At 44.2% G+C, this 25,000-nt stretch overlaps 1 protein-coding gene across 1 annotated transcript in view; it reads left to right on the top strand.

The window, feature by feature from the left end:
• Positions 1–25,000, top strand: part of LOC138852779 (alpha-(1,6)-fucosyltransferase-like) — a 67,358-nt gene that overhangs the window by 10,890 nt on the left and 31,468 nt on the right. Inside the window, exons 2-5 of the mRNA XM_070085570.1 lie at positions 5,680–5,813; positions 18,325–18,383; positions 18,775–18,991; positions 22,688–22,856. Coding sequence (XP_069941671.1) covers positions 5,692–5,813; positions 18,325–18,383; positions 18,775–18,991; positions 22,688–22,856 — 567 coding nt within the window. The 5' untranslated portion in view covers positions 5,680–5,691. The remainder of the gene's footprint in view (positions 1–5,679; positions 5,814–18,324; positions 18,384–18,774; positions 18,992–22,687; positions 22,857–25,000) is intronic.

Genomic DNA, 25,000 nt, shown 5'->3' with positions numbered 1-25,000 from the left:
ACACTCCACGGGAAGGAACTAAAACACATCAGAGGATGCAATGGGAGTCACAGTGGGAGGTGGAAAGGGAGAGATCCGTGTTTGTCTATGGGCTAGAGGAAGCTAAAGGGGAAACTTATGATGAAAGAAAGCAGGAGGAGAAAAAAGCGATTGAAGACATCATGAAGGTGATAGGCGAGGGGGACATGACCCAGGTGGCAAATTTTCGGAGAATTGGGTGGTTCACAAAGAAAAGGAATCGGCCTCTCAAAGTAATTTTCAAGGCAGAATCAACCCGAACCATGATCCTGCAGGAGAAAGCACGGCTGAGAGGCAAGCAGGAGTTCCGGAGTGTGTACCTCGACCGAGACACAACACAGGACGAAAGGAAGACAATGAAAGAGAGAGTTCAAAAACGAAAGGAGAAATGGGAGGAAATGAAAAAGGAGAGCAGAATAACCCAGGATCAAATGGAAGGACAAGTGCACCCCCCAGAAACACCTGCAGAAGGACTCCAGCCACGACACCCCCAAGGCAACTGAACAATCCAAACCAACCATCACACACCGATCCCTCTGTTTCCACCCCCCGCACCACAGTTACAGTATTAGAACAGAAGTTGAAGGTTTGGTACACAAATGCAGATGGATTAACGAATAAACATGAGGAATGGCAAGAAAGAGTCAATGAGAAGTCCCCAGACATCATAGCAGTTACAGAAACAAAACTCATGGAGACAATAACAGATGCAATCTTCCCACCAGGATACCAGATCATGAGGAAAGATAGAAGGGGCAGGGGGGGAGGTGGGGTTGCTCTGCTCGTAAAAAACAGATGGAAATTCGAGAAAATGGAAGGAATAGATGAGACGGAAGAAAGAGACTACATAGCAGGTACACTTCAGTCGGGGGAACACAAAGTGGTCATTGCAGTGATGTATAATCCACCACAGAACTGCAGGAGGCCAAGAGAGGAATATGAAGAGAGCAACAGAGCAATGGTGGACACACTTGCTGAGGTGGCAAGAAGAGCTCACTCCAGCAGAGCAAAGTTGCTGGTTATGGGGGATTTCAACCACAGGGAGATTGACTGGGAAAACCTGGAGCCACGTGGGGGTCCCGAAACATGGAGAGCCAGGATGTTGGACGTGGTGCTGGAAAACCTCATGCACCAACATGTTAAGGACACTACCAGAGTGAGAGGGGAGGATGAACCAGCAAGATTGGACCATGTGTTCACCCTGGGCAGCTCAGACATTGAGGACATCAAGTATGAGAGTCCCTTAGGAGCTAGCGACCACGTGGTTCAGTGCTTTGAATACATAGTAGAGCTGCAAGTGGAGAGAATAACAGGAGTAGAATGGGAAAAACCTGACCATAAAAGAGAGGGCTACATAGGGTTGAAGAACTTCCTGCGGGAGGTCCAGTGGGACAGAGAACTGGCAGGAAAGCCAGTAAATGAAATGATGGAATATGTAGCAACAAAATGCAAGGAGGCAGTGGAAAGGTTCATTCCCAAGGGCAACAGTAACAACGGGAAGACCAGAACAAGCCCCTGGTTCACCCGACGGTGTAAGGAGGCAAAAACAAAGTGCAATAGAGAATGGAAAAAGTACAGAAGGCAGAGAACACACGAAAATAGGGAGATCAGTCGCAGAGCCAGGAATGAGTACGCACAGGTAAGGAGGGAGGCCCAGCGACAGTATGAAAATGACATAGCATCGAGAATCAAGACTGACCCGAAACTGTTGTATAGTCACATCAGGAGGAAGACAACAGTCAAAGACCAGGTGATCAGATTAAGGACAGAAGGTGGAGAACTCACAAGAAATGATCAGGAGGTTTTTGAGGAGCTGAGCAGGAGATTTAAGGAAGTTTTTACAGTAGAGACAGGAAGGGCTGTGGGAAGACAGAACAGAAGGGAACATCAAGAGGGAATATACCAACAAGTGTTGGATGACATACGAACAACTGAGGAGGAGGTGAAGAAGCTCTTAAGTGACCTTGACACCTCAAAGGCGATGGGACCGGACATCTCCCCATGGGTCCTTAGAGAAGGAGCAGAGATGCTGTGTGTGCCTCTAACCACAATCTTCAACACATCCCTTGAAACTGGGCAACTACCTGAGAAATGGAAGACAGCTAATGTAGTCCCCATATTTAAGAAAGGAAACAGAAACGAGGCACTAAACTACAGACCTGTGTCTATGACATGTATCGTGTGCAAAGTCATGGAGAAGATTATCAGGAGGAGAGTGGTCGAACACCTGGAAAGGAACAAGATTATAAATGAAAACCAGCATGGGTTCATTGAAGGCAAATCTTGTATCACAAACCTCCTGGAGTTTTATGACAAGGTAACAGAAGTAAGACACGAGAGAGAGGGTTGGGTAGATTGCGTTTTCCTAGACTGCAGGAAGGCCTTTGACACAGTTCCCCACAAGAGATTAGTGCAGAAACTGGAGGATCAGGCACACGTAAAAGGAAGGGCACTGCAATGGATAAGGGAATACCTGACAGGGAGGCAGCAACGAGTCATGGTACGTGAAGAGGTATCACAGTGGGCGCCTGTTACGAGCGGGGTCCCACAGGGGTCAGTTCTAGGACCAGTGCTATTTTTGATATATGTGAACGACATGATGGAAGGAATAGACTCTGAAGTGTCCCTGTTCGCAGATGACGTGAAGTTGATGAGAAGAATTAAATCGGACGAGGATGAGGCAGGACTGCAAAGAGACCTGGAGAGGCTGGACATGTGGTCCAGTAACTGGCTTCTCGAATTCAATCCAGCCAAATGCAAAGTCATGAAGATTGGGGAGGGGCAAAGAAGACCGCAGACAGAGTATAGGCTAGGTGGACAAAGACTACAGACCTCACTCAGGGAGAAAGACCTTGGGGTGACCATAACACCGAGCACATCACCGGAGGCACACATCAACCAAATAACCGCTGCAGCATACGGGCGCCTGGCAAACCTGAGAATAGCGTTCCGATACCTTAATAAGGAATCGTTCAAGACACTGTACACTGTGTATGTTAGGCCCATACTGGAGTATGCAGCACCAGTCTGGAACCCACACCTGGTCAAGCACGTCAAGAAGTTAGAGAAAGTACAAAGGTTTGCAACAAGGCTAGTCCCAGAGCTCAAGGGAATGTCGTACGAGGAAAGGTTAAGGGAAATCGGACTGACGACACTGGAGGACAGAAGGGTCAGGGAAGACATGATAACGACATACAAGATACTGCGGGGAATAGACAAGGTGGTCAGAGATAGGATGTTCCAGAGAGGGGACACAGGGACAAGGGGTCACAACTGGAAGCTGAAGACTCAGACGAGTCACAGGGACGTTAGGAAGTATTTCTTCAGTCATAGAGTTGTCAGCAAGTGGAATAGCCTAGCAAGTGAAGTAGTGGAGGCAGGAACAATACATAGTTTTAAGAAGAGGTATGACAAAGCTCAGGAAGCAGAGAGAGAGATGATCCAGTAGCGATCAGTGAAGAGGCGGGGCCAGGAACTGAGTCTCGACCCCTGCAACTACAATTAGGTGAGTACAATTAGGTGAGTACACACACACACACACACACACACACACACACACACACACACACACACACACACACACACACACACACACACACACACACACAGCACTAAACTACAGACAAGCGTCACTGACATGTATAGTATGCAAAGTCATGGAGAAGATTATCAGAAGAGTGGTGGAACACGTAGAAAGGAATGATCTCATCACCAGCAGCCATCATGGTTTCAGGGACGGGAAATCCTCTGCCACAAACCTACTGGAGTTCTATGACATGAAGACAGCAGTAAGACAAGAGAGAGAGGGATGGGTGGATTGCATTTTCTTGGACTGAAGAAGGCGTTTGATCACAGTTCCACACAAGAGGTTAGTGCAAAAACTGGAGGACCAAGCAGGGATAACGCGGAGGGCACTACAATGGATCAGGGAATACTTGTCAGGAAGACAGCAGCGAGTCATGGTACGTGGCGAGGTGTCAGAGTGGGCACCTGTGACCAGCGGAGTCCCACAGGGGTCAGTCCTAGGACTAGTGCTGTTTCTGGTATTTGTGAATGACATGACGGAAGGAATAGACTCCAAAGTGTCCCTGTTTGCAGATGGCGTGAAGTTGATGAGAAGAATTCATTCGATCGAAGACCAGGCAGAGCTACAAAGGGATCTGGACAGGCTGCAGACCAATCAACCAAATAACTGCTGCAGCATATGGGCGCCTAGCAAACCTCAGTACATCATTCCGACATCTTAATAAGGAATCATTCAGGACCCTGTACACCGTGTACGTTAGGCCCATATTGGAGTATGCGGCACCATTTTGGAACCCACACCTAGCCAAGAATGTAAGGAAACTAGAGGAAGTGTAAAGGTTTGCAACAGGACTAGTCCCAGAGCTAAGAGGTATGTCCTACGAGGAGAGGTTAAGGGAAATCAACCTGACGACACTGGAGGACAGGAGAGATAGGGGCGGACATGATAACGACATACAAAATACTGAGAGGAATTGACAAGGTGGACAAAGACAGGATGTTCCAGTGATGGGAAACAGCAACAAGGGGACACAGTTGGAAGTTGAAGACACAGATGAATCACAGGGATGTTAGGAAGTATTTCTTCAGCCACAGAGTAGTCAGGAAGTGGAATAGTTTGGGAAGCGATGTAGTGGAGGCAGGATCCATACATAGCTTAAGCAGAGGTATGATAAAGCTCACGGTTCAGGGAGAGTGACCTAGTAGCGATCAGTGAAGAGGAGGGGCCAGGAGCTTGGACTCGACCCCTGCAACCTCAACTAGGTGAGTACAACTAGGTGAATACATATATATATGTATATATATATATATATATATATATATATATATATATATATATATATATATATATATATATATATATATATATATATATATGTGTGTGTGTGTGTGTATGTGTGTGTGTGTGCGTGTGTGTGTGTGTGTGTGTGTGTGTGTGCAATTAGGCTAAATATTTAAAACATTATAAGATTTAGTAGTCATTTATACTATGATGTTAAATTAAAATAATTCAAGTTTTTTTTTTATTCATCCAGTGATCTGGTATGTAATGTTTAAGAATGAAAAATTATAGGGAATTTAGGAAACGAAATAAATATATACTACAATTTTGTAGAATAAAAAAAGAACCATGAAGGTAGAACTCTGTGACCGATCTCATTGCGGGAGAGATGGAACCTACACAGCTACTCGTGATGCTGACACGTTTTAAACTACTATCGATGGCGCTCACCAGACATAGTATTGCTGTGACATCTCAGGGGAGATAGACAGAGTCACCTGGGTAAGTCCCAGACACTCAAGAACCTACTTTACTTTCGAGGTTTTCTGCCTCGCAAAAGATAATCGCTGAGCTGGCGACCCTACTTTAAGATTATTACTACTGTGTTTGTCGATATCTTAGGCCATTGATCTCGATTATTTTAATTTCTCTGTATGAGGTAAACTTGTAAAGAAGGAAAAAGTATCTTTTTTTTTGCTCTGCTTTTTAAAATCGATCATGACAAGAACACATTTTAAACTGTAAATCATTCTCACAAATAGTATATTGCAGGAAAAATTGTTTTGGAGTGTCTGATCAATCGTTTGTACGCCCATGATGCTATACCTTGTACTTTCATGTTTTGTTTTTTTCAGTGAAAAATCAAAATGACCTACGTGCAAACACTAAGACAGCTGATGGTGTCCACCGGAGGACTGGTGTCGGGGGTTGGGATAACAACATTGTTTTTCCTTGCTCTGAACTACTCACCTCAAACAAAGGGTTACTGGTAAGCTAAAAAATAAAAAGACGTATAGATCTATTGTTTTTACTCTTAGTATACCAGGATATCTCTAATATTTATATCATATTTATGTTCATTTTATAATAATGTGTATATTTCTCTGTTACATGTTAACATGGTTTGATGATGCAAACAGGTACAGTGTTAAAATTTCAGAAAATGTATTTTGAGAAAATTCTGAATTTAGATGATAAATTATAGTCAGAAATTTTAATCAAGTGAAAAGAAAAAATGAGACTAAATACATTGGGTAAAATACTGAAAGCTAATGTGATAATAAGTAGCAATTAAAGTAAGAAAGTATGAAACTTGTATGAGGCTTTTGAATGGAACACTGAAATATTGTTATGATAAAGCATTGGATTGGGTCTTGTATTTCTTGAGCGTGTGTGTACGAAAGAAGGAAAGTTACTAGAACACTGGTGATGATCATTTCTGCCAGAAGCATTTCTTTGTAAAATAATATAAGGGAAACAAGATAATGAGTAAAATTCAAAATCTATTAAATTTGTTGACTACCCTATGAGGGATAAGAAATGCCCAGACGCTGCAGTGCTTTAGAATCTCAGGTTAAAGTGCTGAAGAAGGAGGTTCTACTTCTTTAGGGGGGAAAGTAGGAGGCTGAAATTTCGCCTACACAGGTTTGGGAGTGAGTGAGAGACGGGTGGATCTCGTAAGGAGGAAAAGTTTACCAGCAGTGAGTTGTATAGTGGCAGCCGATTTAAATGGCAAGTGGTTCACAATTCAGGATAAAGCATCAAGATAAGGAAGGTAAATAGAGAAGATATGAATGTAGGAAATCGATTTTCTGTTCTCCAGGACAAGAGTATTTCAAGGTAAGAACATTCTGGTTGTGGGAGACTCACTAGTAAGGTATATGGACCTTGCTTTCTGTAACAGAGATAGGAAGGTGAGACAAAGAATGTTTCCCAGGAGCTGGTGTTGGTGACAGAGTCAACAGGTTGCAAAATATTATTTCAGCTAATTGGAACAAACCCATTATCGGCCTTATGCTGGTGGAAATGACATGGGGAAGGGCAGGAGACAGGAGCTGCTGGGCAAGTTAGCAATAGATGTAGTCAGTTCTAAGGAAAGGGTCCCAATCATATATAGCATTTTGCCTAAAAGATAATTGGAAAATGAATGAATGTCTAGGGCAATTGGTATATTTTGCTGGCTAGGCAGGTACTGAAAGGAACTTGATATCCCATTCATTGACAACTGGGACAACTTCTATTGCAAGCGTGATATTTATGCTAAGAATGGGGTATATCTCTCTGGGGCTGGAGTGGTTGTATTAGCCAAATCGATTGAGGGGCCACTACTGACCTGTCTAGGACTTTAAACTGATAAATTATAGAAAGGTGTGCTGGTTAGTGACCAATCATGTGCAAGGCTATATATATAGAGAGAGTAATGCAGTCATCATCCCGTGGGATACGTACGCAAAAGTATAAACTAAAAACCCCCACAACCAAACTGGATCGCACTTTTAATCCAGCTGTCATCACACTTACATCTTAACACCTACCAACCACACTGAACCATCCCTCTTTTACGTCTAAGCCATACTCCCATACCACACACACACACACACATCAGAGGATGCAATGGGAGTCACAGTGGGAGGTGGAAAGGGGGAGATCAGTGTTTTTCTATGGGCTAGACGAAGCTAAAGGGGAAACTTATGAGGAAAGAAAGCAGGAGGAGAAAAAAGCGATTGAAGGTATCATGAAGGTGATAGGCGAGGGGGAAATGACCCAGGTGGCAAATTTTCGGAGAATCAGGTGGTTCACAAAGAAAAGGAATCGGCCTCTCAAAGTAATTTTCAAGGCAGAATCAACCCGAACCATGATCCTGCAGGAGAAAGCACGGCTGAGAGGCAGGCAGGAGTTCATGAGTGTGTACCTCGATCGAGACAGAACACGGGAGGAAAGGAAGACGATGAAAGAGAGAGTTCAGAAACGAAAGGAGAAATGGGAGGAAATGAAAAAGGAGAGCAGAATAACCCAGGAACAAGTGGAAGGACAAGCACACCCCACAGAAACACCTGCGGAAGGACCCCAGCCACGACACCCCCAAGGCAACTGAACAATCCAAACCAACCATCACACACCGATCCCTCTGTTCCCACCCCCCGCACCACAGTTACAGTATTAGAACAGAAGTTGAAGGTTTGGTACACAAATGCAGATGGATTAACGAATAAACATGAGGAATGGCAAGAAAGAATCAATGAGAAGTCCCCAGACATCATAGCAGTTACAGAAACAAAACCCACGGGGACAGTAACAGATGCAATCTTCCCACCAGGATACCAGATCATGAGGAAAGATAGAAGGGGCAGAGGGGGAGGTGGGGTTGCTCTGCTAGTAAAAAACATGGAAATTCGAGAAAATGGAAGGCATAGATGAGATGGGAGAAAGAGACTACATAGTAGGTACAGTTCAGTCTGGGGAACACAAGGTGGTCATTGCAGTGATGTATAACCCACCACAGAACTGCAGGAGGCCAAGAGAGGAATATGAAGAGAGCAACAGAGCAATGGTGAACACACTTCCTGAGGTGGCAAGAAGAGCTCACTCCAGCAGAGTAAAGTTGCTGGTTATGGGGGATTTCAACCACAGGGAGATTGACTGGGAAAACCTGGAGCCACATGGGGGTCACGAAACATGGAGAGCCAAGATGATAGACGTGGTGCTGGAAAACCTCATGCACCAACATGTTAAGGACACTACCAGAGTGAGAGGGGAGGATGAACCAGCAAGATTGGACCTTGTGTTCACCCTGGGCAGTTCAGACATTGAGGACATCACGTATGAGAATCCCCTAGGAGCTAGCGACCACGTGGTTCTGTGCTTTGAATATATAGTAGAGCTGCAAGTTGAGAGAGTAACAGGAGTTGATTGGGAAAAGCATGACTATAAAAGAGGGGACTACATAGGGTTGAGGAACTTCCTGCAGGAGGTCCCGTGGGACAGAGAACTGGCAGGAAAGCCAGTAAATGAAATGATGGAATATGTAACAACAAAATGCAAGGAGGCAGTGGACAGGTTTATTCCCATGGGCAACAGTAACAACAGGAAGACCAGAACGAGCCCCTGGTTTACCCGATGGTGTAAGGAGGCAAAAACAAAGTGCAATAGAGAATGGAAAAAGTACAGAAGGCAGAGAACACGCGATAATAGGGAGATCAGTCGCAGAGCCAGGAACGAGTACGCACAGGTAAGGAGGGAGGCCGGGCGACAGTATGAAAATGACATAGCATCGCAAATCAAGACTGACCTGAAACTGTTGTATAGCCACATCAGGAGGAAGACAACAGTCAAAGACCAGGTGATCAGATTAAGGACAGAAAGGGGAGAACTCACAAAAAATGACCAGGTGGTATGTGAGGAGCTAAACAGGAGATTTAAGGAAGTTTTTACAGTAGAGACAGAGAAGGGCTGTGGGAAGTCAGCACAGAAGGGAACATCAAGAAAGAATATACAACCAAGTGTTGGATAAAATACGAACAACCGAGGAGGAGGTGAAGAAGCTGCTAAGTGACCTTGATACCTCAAAGGCGATGGGACCGGACAACATCTCCCCATGGGTCCTTAGAGAAGGAGCAGAGATGCTGTGCGTGCCTCTAACCACAATCTTCAACACATCCCTTGAAACTGGGCAACTACCTGAGAAATGGAAGACAGCAAATGTAGTCCCCATTTTTAAGAAAGGAAACAGAAACGAGGCGCTAAACTACAGACCTGTGTCTCTGACATGTATTGTGTGCAAAGTCATGGAGAAGATTATCAGGAGGAGAGTGGTCGAACACCTGGAATGGAACAAGATTATAAATGAAAACCAGCATGGGTTCATGGAAGGCAAATCTTGTATCACAAACCTCCTGGAGTTTTATGACAAGGTAACAGAAGTAAGACACGAGAGAGAGGGGTGGGTTGATTGCGTTTTCCTAGACTGCAGGAAGGTCTTTGATACAGTTCCCCACAAGAGATTAGTGCAGAAGCTGGAGGATCAGGCGCATGTAACAGGGAGGGCACTGCAATGGATCAGGGAATACCTGACAGGGAGGCAGCAACGAGTCATGGTACGTGAAGAGGTATCACATTGGGCGCCTGTGACGAGCGGGGTCCCACAGGGGTCAGTTCTAGGGCCAGTGCTATTTTTGATATATGCGAACGACATGATGGAAGGAATAGACTCTGAAGTGTCTCTGTTTGCAGATGACGTAAAGTTGATGAGAAGAATTAAATCGGATGAGGATGAGGCATGACTGCAAAGAGACCTGGACAGGCTGGACATGTGGTCCAGAAACTGGCTTCTCGAATTCAGTCCTGCCAAATGCAAAGTCATGAAGATTGGGGAGGGGCAAAGAAGACCGCAGACAGAGTATAGGCTAGGTGGACAAAGACTACAGACCTCACTCAGGGAGAAAGACCTTGGGGTGACCATAACACCGAGCACGTCACCGGAGGCACACATCAACCAAATAACTGCTGCAGCATACAGGCGCCTGGCAAACCTGAGAATAGCGTTCCAATACCTTAATAAGGAATCGTTCAAGACACTGTACACTGTGTATGTTAGGCCCATACTGGAGTATGCAGCACCAGTCTGGAACCCACACCTGCTCAAGCACGTCAAGAAGTTAGAGAAAGTACAAAGGTTTGCAACAAGGCTAGTCCCAGAGCTCAAGGGAATGTCGTACGAGGAAAGGTTGAGGGAAATCGGACTGACGACACTGGAGGACAGAAGGGTCAGGGGAGACATGATAACGACATACAAGATACTGCGGGGAATAGACAAGGTGGACAGAGATAGGATGTTCCAGAGAGGGGACACAGGGAAGCTGAAGACTCAGACGAGCCACAGGGACGTTAGGAAGTATTTCTTCAGTCATAGAGTTGTCAGCAAGTGGAATAGCCTAGCAAGTGAAGTAGTGGAGGCAGGAACCATACATAGTTTTAAGAAGAGGTATGATAAAGCTCAGGAAGCAGAGAGAGAGAGGACCTAGTAGCAATCAGTGAAGATGCGGGGCCAGGAGCTGAATCTCGACCCCTGCAACCACAATTAGGTGAGTACAATTAGTTGAGTACACACACACGCACACACACAGGAGGTAGAGAAGCTCCTAAGTGACCTTGATACCTCAAAGGCGGTAGGACCGGACATCTCTTCGTGGGTCCGTAGAGAGGGAGCAGGGACACTACGTGTGCCACTAACCAAAATCTTCAACACTTCCCTTGAAACTGGACAACTACCTGAAGTATGGAAGAAGGCAAATGTAGTCCCCATCTTTAAGAAGGGAAACAGAAATGAAGCACTAAATTATAGACCAGTGTCACTGACATGTATAGTATGCAAAGTCTTGGAAAAGATTATCAGGAGGAGAGTGGTGGAGCACCTGGAGCAGAACAAGATTATAAACGACAGCCAGCACGGATTCATGGAAGGCAAATCCTGTCACAAACCTACTAGAGTTTTACGACAAGGTAACTGAAGTAAGAAATGAGAGGAAGGGGTGGGTTGATTGCCTTTTCTTGGACTGTAAGAAGGCCTTCGACACAGTTCCTAACAAGAGATTAGTACAGAAGCTAGAGGAACAGGCACGCATAACAGCAAGGGCACTGCAATGGATCAGAGAATACCTAACAGGGAGGCAACAGCGAGTCATTGTCCGTGATGAGGTATCACAGTGGGCGCCAGTGACGAGGGGGATCCCACAGGGGTCAGTCCTGGGACCAGTGCTATTCTTGGTATATGCGAACGACATAACGGAAGGGATAGACTCAGAAGTGTTCCTGTTTGCAGATGATGTGAAGTTAATGAGGAGAATTAAATCAGATGCGGACCAGACAGGTCTACAAAGAGACCTGGACAGGCTGGATATGTGGTCCAGAAACTGGCTCCTAGAATTTAACCCCGCCAAATGCAAAGTCATGAAGATTGGAGGAGGGCAAAGAAGACTGCAGACAGAGTATAGGCTAGGTGGCCAAAGGCTGTAAACCTCAATCAAGGAAAAAGACCTAGGAGTGAGTATAATACCGAGTACATCGCCAGAAGCGCACATTAACCAGATAACTGCTGCGGCATATGGGCTCTTGGCAAACCTAAGAATAGCGCTCCTGTACCTCAGTAAGGAATCGTTCAAGACTTTATACACTGTGTACATCAGGCCCATAGTGGAGTACCCAGCACCAGTTTGGAACCCACACCTGGTCAAACACGTCAAGAAATTAGAGAAAGTGCAAAGGTTTGCAGCAAGGCTAGTTCCAGAGCTAAGGGGAATGTCCTATGAAGAAAGGTTAAGGGAAATCGGTCTGACAACACTGGAGGACAGGAGGGTCAGAGGAGACATGATAACGACATACGAAATACTGCATGGAATAGACAAGGTGGACAGAACAGGATGTTCCAGAGATGGGACACAGAAACAACGGGTCATGATTGGAAGCTGAAGACTCAGATGAGTCAAAGGGATGTTAGGAAGCATTTCTTCAGTCATAGAGTAGTTAGGAAGTGGAATAGTGGCAAGCGATGTAGTGGAGGTAGGAACTATACATAGTTTTAAGACGAGGTATGATAAAGCTCATGGAGCAAGGGGAGAGAGGACCTAGTAGTGGTTGGTGAAGAGGCGGGGCCAGGAGCTGAATCTCGACCCCTGCAACCACGATTAGGTGAGTACAATTAGGTGAGTACACACACACACACACACACACACACACATACACTCACACACGCACACGCACTCCCGACGGCGAGCCCATTGGAACCCCAGATAACATCCTCAATCCTTGCCCCCAGCCATGACAACCCCCACTACAAAGCTAGTAAGATCCCAAGAGTTAAACCACGATAACCTGCGGGGAAGGCTCCTTCCCACCACGATCCTTATATTTCCTTATTCCTGCAAACCGTCCTGGTGAAAGTAGCTGCCATTACCCGTTTCCGCTCAACCCAATCCCCATTCCCACGCATACCCCATGACACGTACACAAAATTTACCATTAAATATGCCAATGCCCATTGTGTACTCTCTGGCACCCCTCCCACATCCAAAACGAGTGCTGTCAGCACTGGTATGCCCCCCTCTCACTCGCCTCACTATCCTACCCATCTAATCCCGAACATTCCCAAACATTTGCAAAAATGCACTGCATGATATGCCGTATCCTCTCCACCACCCACCCTACACCTACTCCCCTCCACTACTCGTCTCGCCCATAGAACCGTTCTTGATGGCAAAATGCCATGCAGGAAACGGAATATAACCTCCCACACCCGAGGCCTGAGCTTCAACTTACGAAAACGACACCAAATATCTCCGCATCCATACATGGGTATATTCCTTCCACTGGCACCACCACCCGGCTCCCAATCACTCTCGCTAATACCCTCATGTGGATCTTGCCAGGCTCCCGTAGGACCATGAGGGTACGCTGCACCACCTCACATTCCCTCAACTCTGCACCCACATACCACCTCTTGACTCTCTCATACAGAAGCTTTAACCCTCCACACCCCCCGAATCGTACATACTCCCTTCGTAAGTAAACACATTTTACCCAACGCCACAGATCCAATAACCCTAACCCCCCTGACGTTCCAGCAGCATTACCACCTCCCTCATCAGCCAATCACATCCGGAACCCCATATAAACTTAAACACCCTCTTTAAGATTCTCGTAATTCCTTGCCCCGTTATGGGGTAAACTGCCGCCACGTACCAAACCTTACTGTATAGTAACATGTTTACCATGATGGCTCTCTGCAACAATGTCAAATGGTACGGTCACAAACTCCCCAATCTATGCTGTACCCATTCCACAATATGCTCAGAGTTCACCTCTCTCGACCACACTTGATTCTCCATATACACTATTCCACATATCTTTAAGATATCCACCACCCTCCACTCCACACCAGCATCCCAATCGCCCTGCCAGTTCCAATTTCCCAGCCTTAATAAGCATGATTTCTTCACATTAACCCTCATCCCCGTAGCCTCCCCAAACATACAAATGACCTCTCCCACCTCTCTCAAACTCTTTCCCTCCCGCACGAGTACTGTCGTGTCGTCGACGTATCCTACAATCCCCGGCCCACACCCCACCTCCTCTGTCCCAACCCCCCCACAGATATAGGCCTCAACGAGTCTGTAAAATGGGTCCTGAACACAGGCAAACAGGATTTGAGAAAGTGGACAACCTTGCCTGAGGCCCCGCCCCATACACACTGCTTCCCCTATGCAACCATTGATTTGCACATGCACCTGCGCCCCTCGATGCAGTGTCTCCACCCACTCCTAAACTTCCTTCCCAAATCCCTGCTTTAGAAGGATCTGCCGCAATGCCTCCCGTTCCACACGGTCATATGCTCCCTGCCAATCCAAAGCAACTAAGCCCCCCCTTTTTCCCCCAAACCCTCCACAAACCCCTTAAGACGTCCGTGGCCCTCGACCATAGATCTGCCAGGCAACCCGTATTGCCTTCACGATACGACATGCCCTACAGCGCATTTCAGGTGATTTCCCAGTATTCTTACAAGCAATTTATAATACACACATAGTAAAGATTTCGCCTGATAATCCTTTAGGATATTCTGGACGTCTCCCTTCGGGACTAGAACAGCCACCACTGTGGCTTGTAACTCCCCCAACATCCCCTTCTCCTTCATGATATTAATTAACTCCACCAGGAATTCATGCATTAACTTCCAGTTCTGCAGGTAAAATTCACAGGCCAATCCATCTATCCCTGGAGCCTTTCCTGTATGCATACTCACCAATGCCCACCAAACCTAGCCCTCATCTATCTCCCCACCCAGTGCTACTCGATCACTACGCCCCTATGAACATGACACTAGTTCGAAGACGCTATGCTAAGCCTCACTTCCCACTGCACTACTCCCCAAATACTGTTTATACCATGCATCCGCTTAACCACTCATCCCCTCTGTCGTCCACAACACTTGCCCCTCACAATAACCTCCCACTTCAGAGTGGACGACTAACCAACCAACCTCAGTGGCCTTCCGACGGTGCTGCTGACCCCGTAAGACACACGACAACGGTCGATCACCCCACAACACCTCCTCAACCCCCCCTGCACACACACCACATTAAAACGTTCATTTTACAGCTCACGAATCCTTCCCTTCAATGTTTCTATCTCCTCCACAGGATATACTCCCCTGTGTCCACCTCTTCCATAGCAGTCCCTCAACCTATCCTCTAGGTACTGAAGGAGCCCATACGATTGTTGCATTATGCATTTCCCCTCCCTCACATAAAACTGACATATTCATCCCTTAGCCACCCCATCCCACCACCCCAGCAAATCCTCTACACCCTGCCTTTCCTCACTGAGCTCTGCTCACAATGTCTCGAATCCTCCCTGCCCCTCCTCTTCGCCCAGGATCCTGGTATTTAGATTCCAATAGCTCTTACACCTCCTGGCCAGCCCATCCCACCCCAGGTCAATCACAACTGCCCTATGATCAGAATATTCCAACTCCACTGTATGCAAGGACTCCACTCTTACCTGCTTCATGATGTACATCCGCTCTAGCCTTCCCGCATATCCACGTCTAGCAAAAGTGAGCTCCACCACCCAAGCCCCACCCCCAAATACGTCACGTAAGCACACATCTCTCAGATCATCTAGGATAGTTGAAAAATACCTCGCTCCCCGCAGCTCAATGTCTGCCCTGCTAATAACACAATTCCAATCCAGTCCCACGATAGCAACAGGTGGTAAAGAACGGAAATAATAAACGAGCTCATCCCTCACGAAATTCGCTTTCAGACATGCATCACTCTCCGCGGGTGCATACACACACACACACACTAACGCCACTCGCTCGCCCATCCACCATCCATCCACTCTTATAATATGCCCCTACCACCCCTTCACTTCTACTTACCACAAATGGGAGCGCTTCCCAGAGTAGGACTCCCACCCTCCTTTCAAGCGTCCATCCACCTCCAATACACGCCCCACCTTGATATTGTGCTCGTGCACAAATGCGACATCCACTCTATGCCAGCACAAGAAACTTGCAAACCACACATGCTTCACATCCTGACACAAACCATTAATGTTAACCATCATACACCTTAGGCCAGCAGTGGTTTCTTCTCCCTGTGCTTTGACACCTTCACAACACCACCATGTCCTTTCAGACTTCCTTTACGCATGTCTCTACCAGCAGCCCTAACCCCTCCTCGGTCCAGCTCCAGGTCCAAAGTCCCCGAGGGACCGCCTCCATCTGCTTCCACCACCACCACCTTGCCGGTCCTCTGTGCTGGTGTCAGGACATCATCCGAGTCCGACGTCACAGCCTCACATTTGTTTGTGACCCCACTCGCCTCCATCTCCAACTCCTGTGATACCTCATGGTAAACCTCCACCTCCACCACATGTCCACCCTTCCCGCCATCTGGGCACATTGCCCCATGAGACACTGCCAAGTCAATGAGCTCCTCTTGCTGTCCACACAGGTCTGCAGCTTTCCTCATACCAGCCCTCGTCACCGAATCGTCCTCCCCATCTGACTGGGGAAACAGCGAGGTGAGCACCATCTTCACGACCTCATCGATGGCTTCCTCCACCAAACCATGCCATTCCCCACCATCAGGCAAAATGGGTCTCACAGGGCCCCCAGCCACAGGGGCCGTCAGGTCCGCACCCGCCACCGCCTCTGCTCGCTCCACCTCCTCACTCCACAGACGACCAGGCCCACGTCCTTCCTGTAGCTCCAGAGCACGTCCAACTTGCCCAGATTCCCCTGCAGCAATACTTTCTAGACCATGAAGTCGAATCTGTCGTTCACAATACGCAGCAATGTCATCAAAACCACCACAACGCCTGCAAATCCTGCGTTGCCCAGCATAGGACACCATGAGCTGAGTCCTGAAGGTCTCTAACATAACATAGGATGGTATGGGGTGCTGTATCATCCTTTTTAGCGAAAACGTGCCCTCCAGGAATCCAGCACATGCACCTTCTACCCACTTGCCGGGCTGTGTCAGGCGAACAGTCCCGTAGTCCTTGAAAACATTGCGTATGTCCGTTTCATCTGCCTCAAATGGTACATTTTGCACTCTAACCCAAGTATAGTGCCTGGAGACGTCATGAAGGCGGACACTCACCATAGAATTGACGTCCACTCGCACATCCTGGTATTTCTCTACCAGCCTCTCATAGACGCCGGTGTTCAACAACTTGACAAACACCCTGTACGCACCATTAAGTGCTATGCCATATAATTCTGCATCCTCTATACCATACGCATCTCAGATGATTAATGGCAACAGCACGGGAGCAGCTTGCGGCGAAATCGCCCCACGAACCAGCTCGATGCCCACAGTATTTACTCTCCTCCACACACCCTGTGCCACATTGGAAAAAACAGGAAGTCTTCCAATCGCCGAGAGAGGGCAGCAGGAGCACGTCTTACTCCGCCAGTGGTAGAAATGGGACTGTGATTGCAAGAGCTGACATGGTTAAAGATTGCATTCGTCACCTGACCTATCCTGATTTAGTACTGTGCTTGAGATGATCTGGTTTCTAGGGGTTTATCTGTCTGAGAGTGAGCAAAGGATACATGAGTGGGTGGGAGCTGAACCTGACTAACTTGTGCAAATAGGTTTGATGTCATGCTCCTTCCTTAAGTGGATGTGAACTGGACCTGACTAGGTTGGGTCAGTGGCATAAGCCGGTAGGTGACCTGTACCTGCCTCGCATGGGCCAGTATGCCTGCTGCAGTGTTCCTTTTTTCTTATGTTCTTATCACTAAAAGATGCAAGTGGAAATTTGTTAAAGGGAGATAAGGAACAGCTGCTTTTGGAGAAAAGATATGTAGCATAGTAGTGACTGAGTGATGGCATATACGAGAGGGTGAGCGTAGAAGGAGCGTTGGCCTGGAGGGCCAGGGACAATTTGAGTGAAGCAATGTATTACAACCCAGGAGTCCCAAAGGCCTGTTATCCTGGGTGTAAATGGAGCAAAATAAACACAGCAGAAAGACTTTTGACTTACATTATCCTTCGCCAAGTAAGAACGGAATTATATTCACTCTATACACTATGTACAACAATAGGTATTAGTGCACTCCACGGTAAGCAAGAAGAATAGAAGCCACTAGAGAACAGACCGTGCTTCAACCAACTCTAGAATGGGAATGACAAGGGCAGACAGGTGTGCGGTACCCACAACGCCTCAGTGATTACCAAAACCATCTTCTCATTGACTGGAACTTGGGTACTGATTGAACAATGGGACCCCATCAATAACCTGGTTTGCTGGTTGGGGGAGATAGCCTTTCAATGGGGGTGTGTACTTGCGCCGAATAAAGGTTACGTACTCTTTGCATGCCACACAGTGCCTTCCTGAAATACTAATTTAAGTTTATGCATTTAAGTGTACATATTTATATAAGCGAAACGCACATGCGCGTTCATTATCTAATATTCATTATTTCATCCATTAAGGTCACCCCGACCATTGGGTTTTCAAGAAGTTCACAGTCTAAACATCACTAGCGATCAAGGTCAGTCTTACATGTTTTCTCACAACTATTAATATGCTTATTTCTTCATAACTTTGACCTGATTCTGGGAGCAACTGCGAGAGAGAGAGAGAGAGAGAGAGAGAGAGAGAGAGAGAGAGAGAGAGAGAGAGAGAGAGAGAGAGAGAGAGAGAGAGAGATTTTTATTTAATTCATGTTAAGCGCTAGACCCATGTGGGTCATTCAGCACAAGACGTAATAGAGGCTCGATCCTCCGTCTGCTGAGCGCCAGACAGACGCGCTTCCTATTCGTACTCACCTATATCTAGAGAGAGAGAGAGAGAGAGAGAGAGAGAGAGAGAGAGAGAGAATGAGAATAGTGGATACAGTATACTATTCACTAAAGAGACAAAAAAAATCTTCCTCATTGCAGGTGTGGGTCAACGATCAGTAATTAATGAGACTGCAGCTAATATATATGACTGTGAGCCGACTCTTGATTTTGAAGTGACACGCCGGCAGGTGGAGACAAACCTACGGGACGCTTGGTTTTTCTTCTCAGACTTACAAAAGCAACTTCACTTAAACAAAGGGAAAATGAGCCAAGAGGAATTTAACAAGAATCAAAACGAAGGTGCTGAGCGCATTAGGTAAATTATTAAGCTAATAAACCATACCATCTTACTGTAGCCAGCTGGCCCAGTGGCTAGCGCGTCGGTCTGGAGGTTTATGACTGATGGCGGGTTCCATCCCTACCCGGGGTATGGTTTGTTTGTTATTAGGATTTCGTGAGTCATGATTAAGCTAATAATTTCGCTGAAATATTTCGGTGACTGAGCAAAAGAGGATTAACTATGTTTAGCTTTAGATCGTACAACTATTAACAATAACAGCTTGAGTACAAAATATATTTAATAAGCTATAACAGCTTCATTTAACACGCTTAATACTCTCTAACTAAAAGATACACATAATTCACAAGACAAGCCGGACTGTCGGAATAAAGTTAAATACCAGTAGTTGCTCTGTTAATGAAAAGGGATATAGCAGATGTTAGTGAAGCATAATTGTGTGCAGCAGACATTTATAGAGTACAGGTGCGTATAGGAGACATTTGTGTTACAAAACACACGATATCTAATAAGCATAGAGATCTCCAGTGAATACTAGAAAGGACTGCCCTTCTACCATCCAGCCTGTTACTGGGTTTTTGTAACAAGTAGTCAGTATCCTGGTCCAATTATCCATTAGAATTAAGTAAGATTCAATAGTGCTTCAGGATTACAACTGGTAGGCTACTAACTAAAGAAATTCAAATTTAATAAGTTTATTAATAACTAAAAAGTTTTCTAGGCGTATAATATTAAAGTAAATTAATCAAAATAATCACTTCTCTCTCATATATAGTAGTATTGTGCTGAAGGCACATATCACATCTTTATGGCTTTTAAGTACCGTCTGGTACATTGTTAACATTTAATAACATAATACATATATATACAAGTAAGTTTGTGTGTATGTGTGTAAGTGCTCTAAGTAGTTCGCTATGTCTCAAGACTCGACTAGACTTAACCAGTGACTAACTAAAAGTCCTCACGTAAACTAACTTCTTGACCAGCTGGCAATCAGAACAGCTTGCTTGAACAATAAAACGACTGATAAGCCGAACAGCAATATAACAAGCAACAGTGACACAGAATCAGGAACAAGGAGATAATATAACGACACTAAGTAGGGACCATCAGCAGATCCTCCACAAAAGTCACAAAACTCCCATACTACTGAATCTAAGTTCAGCATTAGAAAATCCTCGACTGTGACAGTACACAGATACCAGTACAAATCAGGTCAGAAGCTACAGCTCAGGACCCGAGTTTCTCAGAGTGTCTATGTGACACACAACCTCAGTACAACGTCGAAAATCACTAAGTCTAGGCTATGTTCTGTAAACAGAGTTACACAGAACCAACAACAAGAAAATAACAGAGACGATCTTCCAACAAGGGCAGGGAGAGCTAGAGAGGCCACCTTGTTGGAAGGCAGGTCAAACAGACAATAGCTAGTGCAGGCCAGCTAGATTCTCACCAGGTGAGGTGTGATCACCCACCCTGATCACGTGACTCTCCATGGACTGCTGCTGCCCATCAACACAGAAGCCCGCAGCGTAACGAGCAGAGCGAAAATTACAGTAGTTAGACAATGCTGTCAGCTATTTAACACTTGAACTATGAGCACGGAATAATATATAAATGTTACATCCTACCTAATAATATAACTAAGTCAAATAATAATATAAAGCAATATATTTACGATTTAGCTAATATCGGAAATATAAGCAATATAAAATTATATGAACAGGTAATATACATTATATACATTGTGATCCATTCAGGGGTCGCAATAAGGTGTATGTAGCAGATATTTGTAGGGTACAGGTGTGTGCAGCAGACATTTGTAGGATACATGTGTGTGCAGCAGACATTTGTAGGATACATATGTATGCAGAAGACATTTGTAGGGTACAGGTGTGTGCAGCAGACATTTGCAGGATATAGGAGGGTAGGTACAATATGAAAAATCAGTGATTGGTAGTATAACTCGGTAATAAGGGTAGTATGAAAGAACTTGCGATATGCAAGGGTTTTATAATGAAGAAGTGATATACATAGGGAGTAAAAGTAGTGAAAAATATAAATTAAGAGAGTAATGAAGGAGTCCGAAAGGAGAGGTAATGAAAGAGTGGGAGACCATTCATCAATAAATTTTGCTGAGAATAAGAAAAAGTGCAGAAAAACCTAGAGAACGAATGCATTTAACAGCTAAAAACAAAAGAGGGAAGTCATTAGATGGGGACGTGGAAGTACTGGGAAGATGGAGGGAATTTTTTTAAGGAACTGTTGAATGCTGAAAAGAGGAAACAGTGATTTATTGTCTTGGGCAGGGTGGTATAACACATTTTAGGAGTGAGGTTGAATCAAAAGTAAGTGTTGGGTAGTGGGAAATATAAAAGGAAATAAAACACTGGTTAGAAGGGATTAAGTCGGAAATGTTACAGGCAGTCAGTGATTCATTTTTAAAGTGGCTGGTGCATTCCCTCAGTAAGTGAATGAAATAGGGAATGATATCAAAGGATTGGCAGTCAGCATGCATAGTTATTGATATAATGTAAAAGAGGATAAAAGACACTAACAATTATAGGGGAATAAGTCTTTTAAGTATACTGGGTAAACTGAATGGTATAGTTAACATTGAAAGAATTATGGGTAAGGCAGAGACTAGGATTAAAGGAGAAAATGATGTTTTAGGAAAAGTAGAGGATGTGTAAAGCAAGTATTTACATTGCAGCACATAAGTGAAAAATATTTAGATAAAGGTAAGAAATTTTTCACTACATTTATGGATTTGAAAAAGGCATATGACAGGGTAGACAGGAAAGCAGATTTATGAGAGATATCGTAGGTTACTTAAAGGAGTATAGTTTTTATTGGGATAGGATATTATTCAGAAGACTAAGGAGTAACTTTCAAGGTGGTTGGATATTTATAAAGAATGGAAAGAAATAGCATGTCTAGGAGGGCGTATAAATCTAAGGCTAAGAGGAGGGGAAGGGATCATCTTAGGAATTTGAAGGGAAGGAGTAAAGGAGATTGTGAGTTCTATGAGCCTGGACATGCAATTTGCTTATGTGGAGCAGGTTAGATAGGAGTGACTGAAGGCAATAGTTTTTATGATTAGACAATGCTGGAGTATGAACGTGGTAACATTTATGAAGGTATTTAGCGAAACCGGTAAGCTGGACTTGAGACCTGGCTGTGGAAAATTAAAAACCAGGCGCCCAGCAGTACTGAGCGTGTTATCCTGATGCAAGGACATTCGTGGTTATGAGCCTCAGAGACTAATTTGAACCTCATCCTGTCTGGTGTACCAGCATTGAAATCAAGTGTCCTTCTCTAATTCGACGAGGAAAATATCCTAGACTAAGTAATAAAGTCCTATATTGATTAAGTCGTAAACTGACAAGCTGATGCGAAATCCAAAGACTTAGTACGAATTTCCGATCAACAGAGAAAACTCCAGCCACTAAGAGTTAATTAATAGTTGCTGGGACAATTAGAATTATTGAAAAAAAAAAAACTCTTTAAGTAGTCATATTTGCTGTAAACAACCATATTTTAACATTAATTAATTTACCTAAGTTATTTTAGTGAACTTACAAGGAACAAATAACTTTACTGATCTTAACATCAGTCAGTATATGCCAGTAGGGCTTAACCAACATTTATTTAAAGGAGAAAAGGGTTTATACGACATGATCCAGTAATAGAGTATTTCACGAATATGAACAGGGTTCTTCAGTACGACCTGTGGAGACTGAGTCAAATGGGAGGTAAGAAAGGTAGCTGGAGGGAACGAGAGGCGACGGAACTGAGTGAGGAGATACAACGGCGTTTGTACCGCCTGCAGCATCCACCTGACTGTACTACTGCTAAGAAACTTCTTTGTGATCTGGACACGGTATGAAACTTTCTTAATAATGTGTGTCTTGATTCAATGATTAATTCAAATATATATTACATAATTGTGTATACTTTTTTATAGCGTAACTTTAAGTCTTTCATTAAGGGCTGAGTTAATATCAGTTACTGGTTGTGAAACCTAAAGTTAGATATCCCACTTGTTTGCCTAGTACTGATGCTTGAGGATAGTGTTGAGACAGTCCATTGTCTGTATCTTCCTAATTACTCCAGTGACTTGATCTAGTTAACCTAGTCAGAATTTACATAATTTTTAGTTTTTGCCACGTAATTAACTGTCTTACTGTGAACCCTGTTCATCCTGTAAGAAGTATTGTTAAAAACATTAAATAAATCATTAACGACAATAACAAAATGACTTTTTTACCAGATTTCACGGACGTGTTTATTAGTTATAAATCTGTATGTCAATGGTTCCATAGATAAGCACTATTATAAATATTCATGCAAGTGAAGATAACTGCATAACGTATGTAGAGACGTTCGTAAGATTCACTTATCTACGTTCACAAGAGAAGATTTTACCAAGATGTGCAGATACATTCTCAAGATTTTATGTATGTTAGAAAGAGAAGTAGTTCATAGATTTTGTTTGCGGTCACACATGGTTATGTGTGACTATCTTTGTTATGAAGCATAATGTATCATCTAGACAGGTATCCCAGAGTGTCCACCTTCGGGGATACCTTCTTTTTTCTTCGTTTTCTTTCTTTTTTCTTTCCCAAACTTAATTATTTTAATCATTACACAAGTCTCATGCGATCAGCTTCACGTTTTCTTTGCTGATGTGCGGTAAGTAGTGCAAGTTTTATGCAACTGCTAGCATGTGTGGATGACTTTCAGAGGCATCTGATGCTTTACTTTCAGTGTTAAACACAAAAATGCAATCTACTTCGACGCTGGTAGAAAGTAACATTGAAATATATTATGTGTAAAGTGGAGTGAAATTTTATTTAATGTGAAAATGCGTTAAATTAATTTATGTATCCATTCTGAACGACTTCTATAAATAGTTTCTTATACATCTCATGAACAACATAGTTCCCATTATCTTTAGTGTGTGAGGGAATATTTTCCATTATCTTAAATTGGTTAAAATCTTTGAATCAATGGACTCAGCGCTATAACTGGAGAATGACTCGATCGATCTGCTTCAAATTTCCATCACTAGACTCTTTTGCAGAAATTATTGTTCTCATTTTGTTGTGCGGGATAATTCCCAGTTTATCAGAGTTATTAAAAATAGTGATATTGATTTCAAGTCGGTAATTAAGTAGTGATTTTAGTTTTTACTGAAATTGTAATAAAGAACAACTAGAATCACACAAATTACTGTAGAATGACTTTTCTGACAGGCTTCAAACCTTCAGCATTGGTGGACTAAACAAATGGAAACGTGACTTTCACTTAAAGTCGTACAAATTTTAAATTGCTAATTAAAGTAAAATAAATAATTTCAAGATTATTACTAAACACTGCCTCATTTGAATATTTCGAAACATTTAGTACAGGTATTTTTTTTTTTTTTGGTGCATGGCATGTAGGATGAGTAAATGTCAATTTGCCAAGTTATAGAGAAATTTACATCATATCAGATTTTTTAAAAACACAAGGAAACACTAGGAAAGCTTTCCTAATCTTATTTCTTTGGTTCTCAGTTATCTTGTGCGTTGATTAGGACATGTAGAGATGTAGGAACGAAATAGAAAGACTTTGAGTGGAGGGAAGGCGGGGTAGGGGTCGGCCTACGAAAGGTTGGAGGGAAGGGGTAGCGGAGGTTTTGTGTGCGAGGGGCTTGGACTTCCAGCAAGCGTGCGTGAGCGTGTAAGATAGAAATAAATGGAGACAAATGGTTTTAGGACTTGACGTGCTGTTGGAGTGTGAGCAAGGTAACATTTATGAAGGGATTTAGGGAAACTGGAAGGCCGGACTTGAGTCCTGGAGATGGGAAGTACAGTGTCTGCACTCTGAAGGAGGGGTGTTAATGTTGCAGTTTTATAACTGTAGTGTAAAGCACCCGTCTGGCAAGACAGTGATGGAGTGAATGATGATGAAAGTTTTTCTTTTTCGGTGGGAAACGGCCAATGTGTTAATAAATAAATAAATAAAAAATAACCCACCGAA

Source organism: Cherax quadricarinatus, chromosome 16 (genome assembly GCF_038502225.1).
Source record: "Cherax quadricarinatus isolate ZL_2023a chromosome 16, ASM3850222v1, whole genome shotgun sequence".
Taxonomy (NCBI): Eukaryota; Metazoa; Arthropoda; class Malacostraca; order Decapoda; family Parastacidae; genus Cherax; species Cherax quadricarinatus.
The sequence above is the reverse complement of the archived record's forward strand: the minus strand, read 5'-3'. Positions and strand labels throughout refer to the sequence as shown.